This window comes from Lipotes vexillifer, unplaced genomic scaffold (genome assembly GCF_000442215.2).
Source record: "Lipotes vexillifer unplaced genomic scaffold, Lipotes_vexillifer_v1.1 scaffold1011, whole genome shotgun sequence".
NCBI lineage: Eukaryota > Metazoa > Chordata > Mammalia > Artiodactyla > Lipotidae > Lipotes > Lipotes vexillifer.
The window spans coordinates 374,341-376,608 of NW_006787698.1; the positions used below are offsets into that span (position 1 = coordinate 374,341).

General features: G+C 49.8%; 1 protein-coding gene across 1 annotated transcript in view; it reads right to left on the reverse strand.

The window, feature by feature from the left end:
* The window catches only part of DAPK3 (death associated protein kinase 3), a 12,324-nt gene extending 10,519 nt beyond the window's left edge, over positions 1-1,805 (reverse strand). The window contains exon 1 of the mRNA XM_007460511.1: positions 1,657-1,805. Coding sequence (XP_007460573.1) covers positions 1,657-1,718 — 62 coding nt within the window. The 5' untranslated portion in view covers positions 1,719-1,805. The remainder of the gene's footprint in view (positions 1-1,656) is intronic.
* Positions 1,806-2,268: the final 463 nt, after the last annotated feature.

Here is a 2,268-nt window from a genome sequence, read left to right on the forward strand (position 1 = left end):
CACCAAAAAAAAAAAAAAAAAAAAAAAAAGGTTAATTATAAAAAAAATTATTAAAATTGACACAGCTACTAGAAAATTTCAATAAACTCCCTACAAGGCTTGCGTTATACAAGTTGCTGAGCTCTTCTTTTTTTTTAACATTTTCATTGGAGTATAATTGCTTTACAGTGGTGTGTTAGTTTCTACTGTATAATAAAGTGAATCAGCTATACATATACACATATCCCCATATCCCCTCCCTCTTGCGTCTCCCTCCCAGCCTCCCTATCCCACCGTTCTAGGTGGTCACAAAGCACCAAGCTGATCTCCCTGTGCTATGCGGCTGCTTCCCACTAGCTATCTATTTTACATTCAGTAGTATATATAAGTCCATGCTACTCTCTCACTTTGTCCCAGCTTCCCCTTCCCCCTCCCCGTGTCCTTAAGTCCATTCTCTATGTCTGCATCTTTATTCCTGTCCTGCCCCTAGGTTCTTCAGAACCATTTTTTTTTTTTAGATTCCATATATCTGTGTTAGCATACGGCATTTGTTTTTCTCTTTCTGACTTACTTCACTCTATGACAGACTCTAGGTCCACCCACCTCATTACAGATAACTCAGTTTTGTTTCTTTTCAGGCTCTTTTTAATGGCTGCGTAATATTCCATCAATGAGGCTACGATGCTGTGACGGGCACTGAAGAGGCTTCCCATCTTCTGCTCACAGAAAGTCCTTATAGCAACTCTCCCTGTCCCTAGATCCTTAGGTGTATGTACGTACTACTTCCACGGAATTAACTCCTAGCAGCAGAATCAGTAGGTTAAAGGGAACATACATGTATTTTTGCTGACTTTTGCCAAACTACTCTCAGCAGCAGGTCCTAATACATTTTCAACAACGGAGTCTGAGACTTTTTTGGGGGTGGGGAGACGGCCTGCATTCTCTACCACTCTACTGGAGGAAATTCCTAAAGGAGGGACTTCAGAATCCTAAATGAGCCCCATACACTCTCAGCAAAGGCCTGATGAACAGCTCAGTTATGGCTCAGTTATTTACATTCCATTCTGGTGACATCATGGGGCTGGCCAGCAACAAACTCACCAAATAAGGTCTGAAGCTCTGTGGGTGGCGCGGGGGGGGGGAGGATGGTGCCTGGCAGGTCTGAGGGGAGGGGGGAGGGGGGCACTCCCAGGGGACGCTCCAAGGCCCAGCCCAGCAGGAAGCCAGCTGCTGGCTGGATCGGGAAACCTCAGCTCTTTCCCACAAGAATGCCAACCATTGGCAAGGGTGTAGGCCCAGACTGGAGGCGTTCCCTGGAAACGTAGGAGAGCCGGGGAGACTCAACTGCCCTCCCACAAGAGAGGATTAAAGAGAGGGACAGACCCTCACCAACAAAACCTGCCAACATCTACTGCTCTCACGCCAATTCCAAGCACCATATTAGGTGCCATTTGTGCTCAGTTATGTTTCTCCCCAAAGGAAATGCACAGAGAATGTCAGAACAAGAATTCCAGGCCCAGACTGGCTGACTCCAAAGCCCAAACTCGTTCCACAGCACATGATAGCGACTCATCCCTTCTTGGAGAGTAGGATAAAGGACAGGAGAGGCGATACACCCAGAAAACCCCACAGTGGGTCTCTCCCCTGGTCGGAGCCCCATCAGAGGGGAGAACTCACCTGCCCAGCTCCTCCCCCATCTCATAGTGGTCTTCCACATCTTCCTGCCTGAATGTGGACATAGCAGCCGGTCTGCCTTTCAGCGCCTTCCACTCCAGTGCAAACCCAGTCACAGTGGCCCAGGGGACAGGACCTCAGGGAGTCCTCTAGCCGTGACCCTGGAGGAGGAGACAGGGAAATAAGAAAGGAGTGAAATGCCAGCCATTACTTCTAGGTCAATGGAGTGACCTGCTCCCCCAAAAGAGGTTTCACATCACACCATGCTGAAATTCCACGGTCCTTGTAGAAAGCACTTGCAATTGGTGGGTGGGGCACTTCCATGTGTCGGCTCATTTAGATACCACACCGCCCGGAGGTCAGTGTTAGCCCCGCTGTGCCACCTTCAGCCCATAGCTCCCACCAGCCACAGACCTCTGCTTCCGCACACAGCACCGCAGTCTTCTTCTGCCTCTCCCTCCTAGGCTTCTCCCAACCTGCTTGTCCAGAGCCCCACACACTCCTGCAAGTTCCCCACACTCTTCACACCCCCAAACCCTGGGGCTCCCTGATTCCCTGCCAGACCTCCAACACGCTTCCATCTCCCTACCCATCAGCGGCCTCAACCCCTCTTTC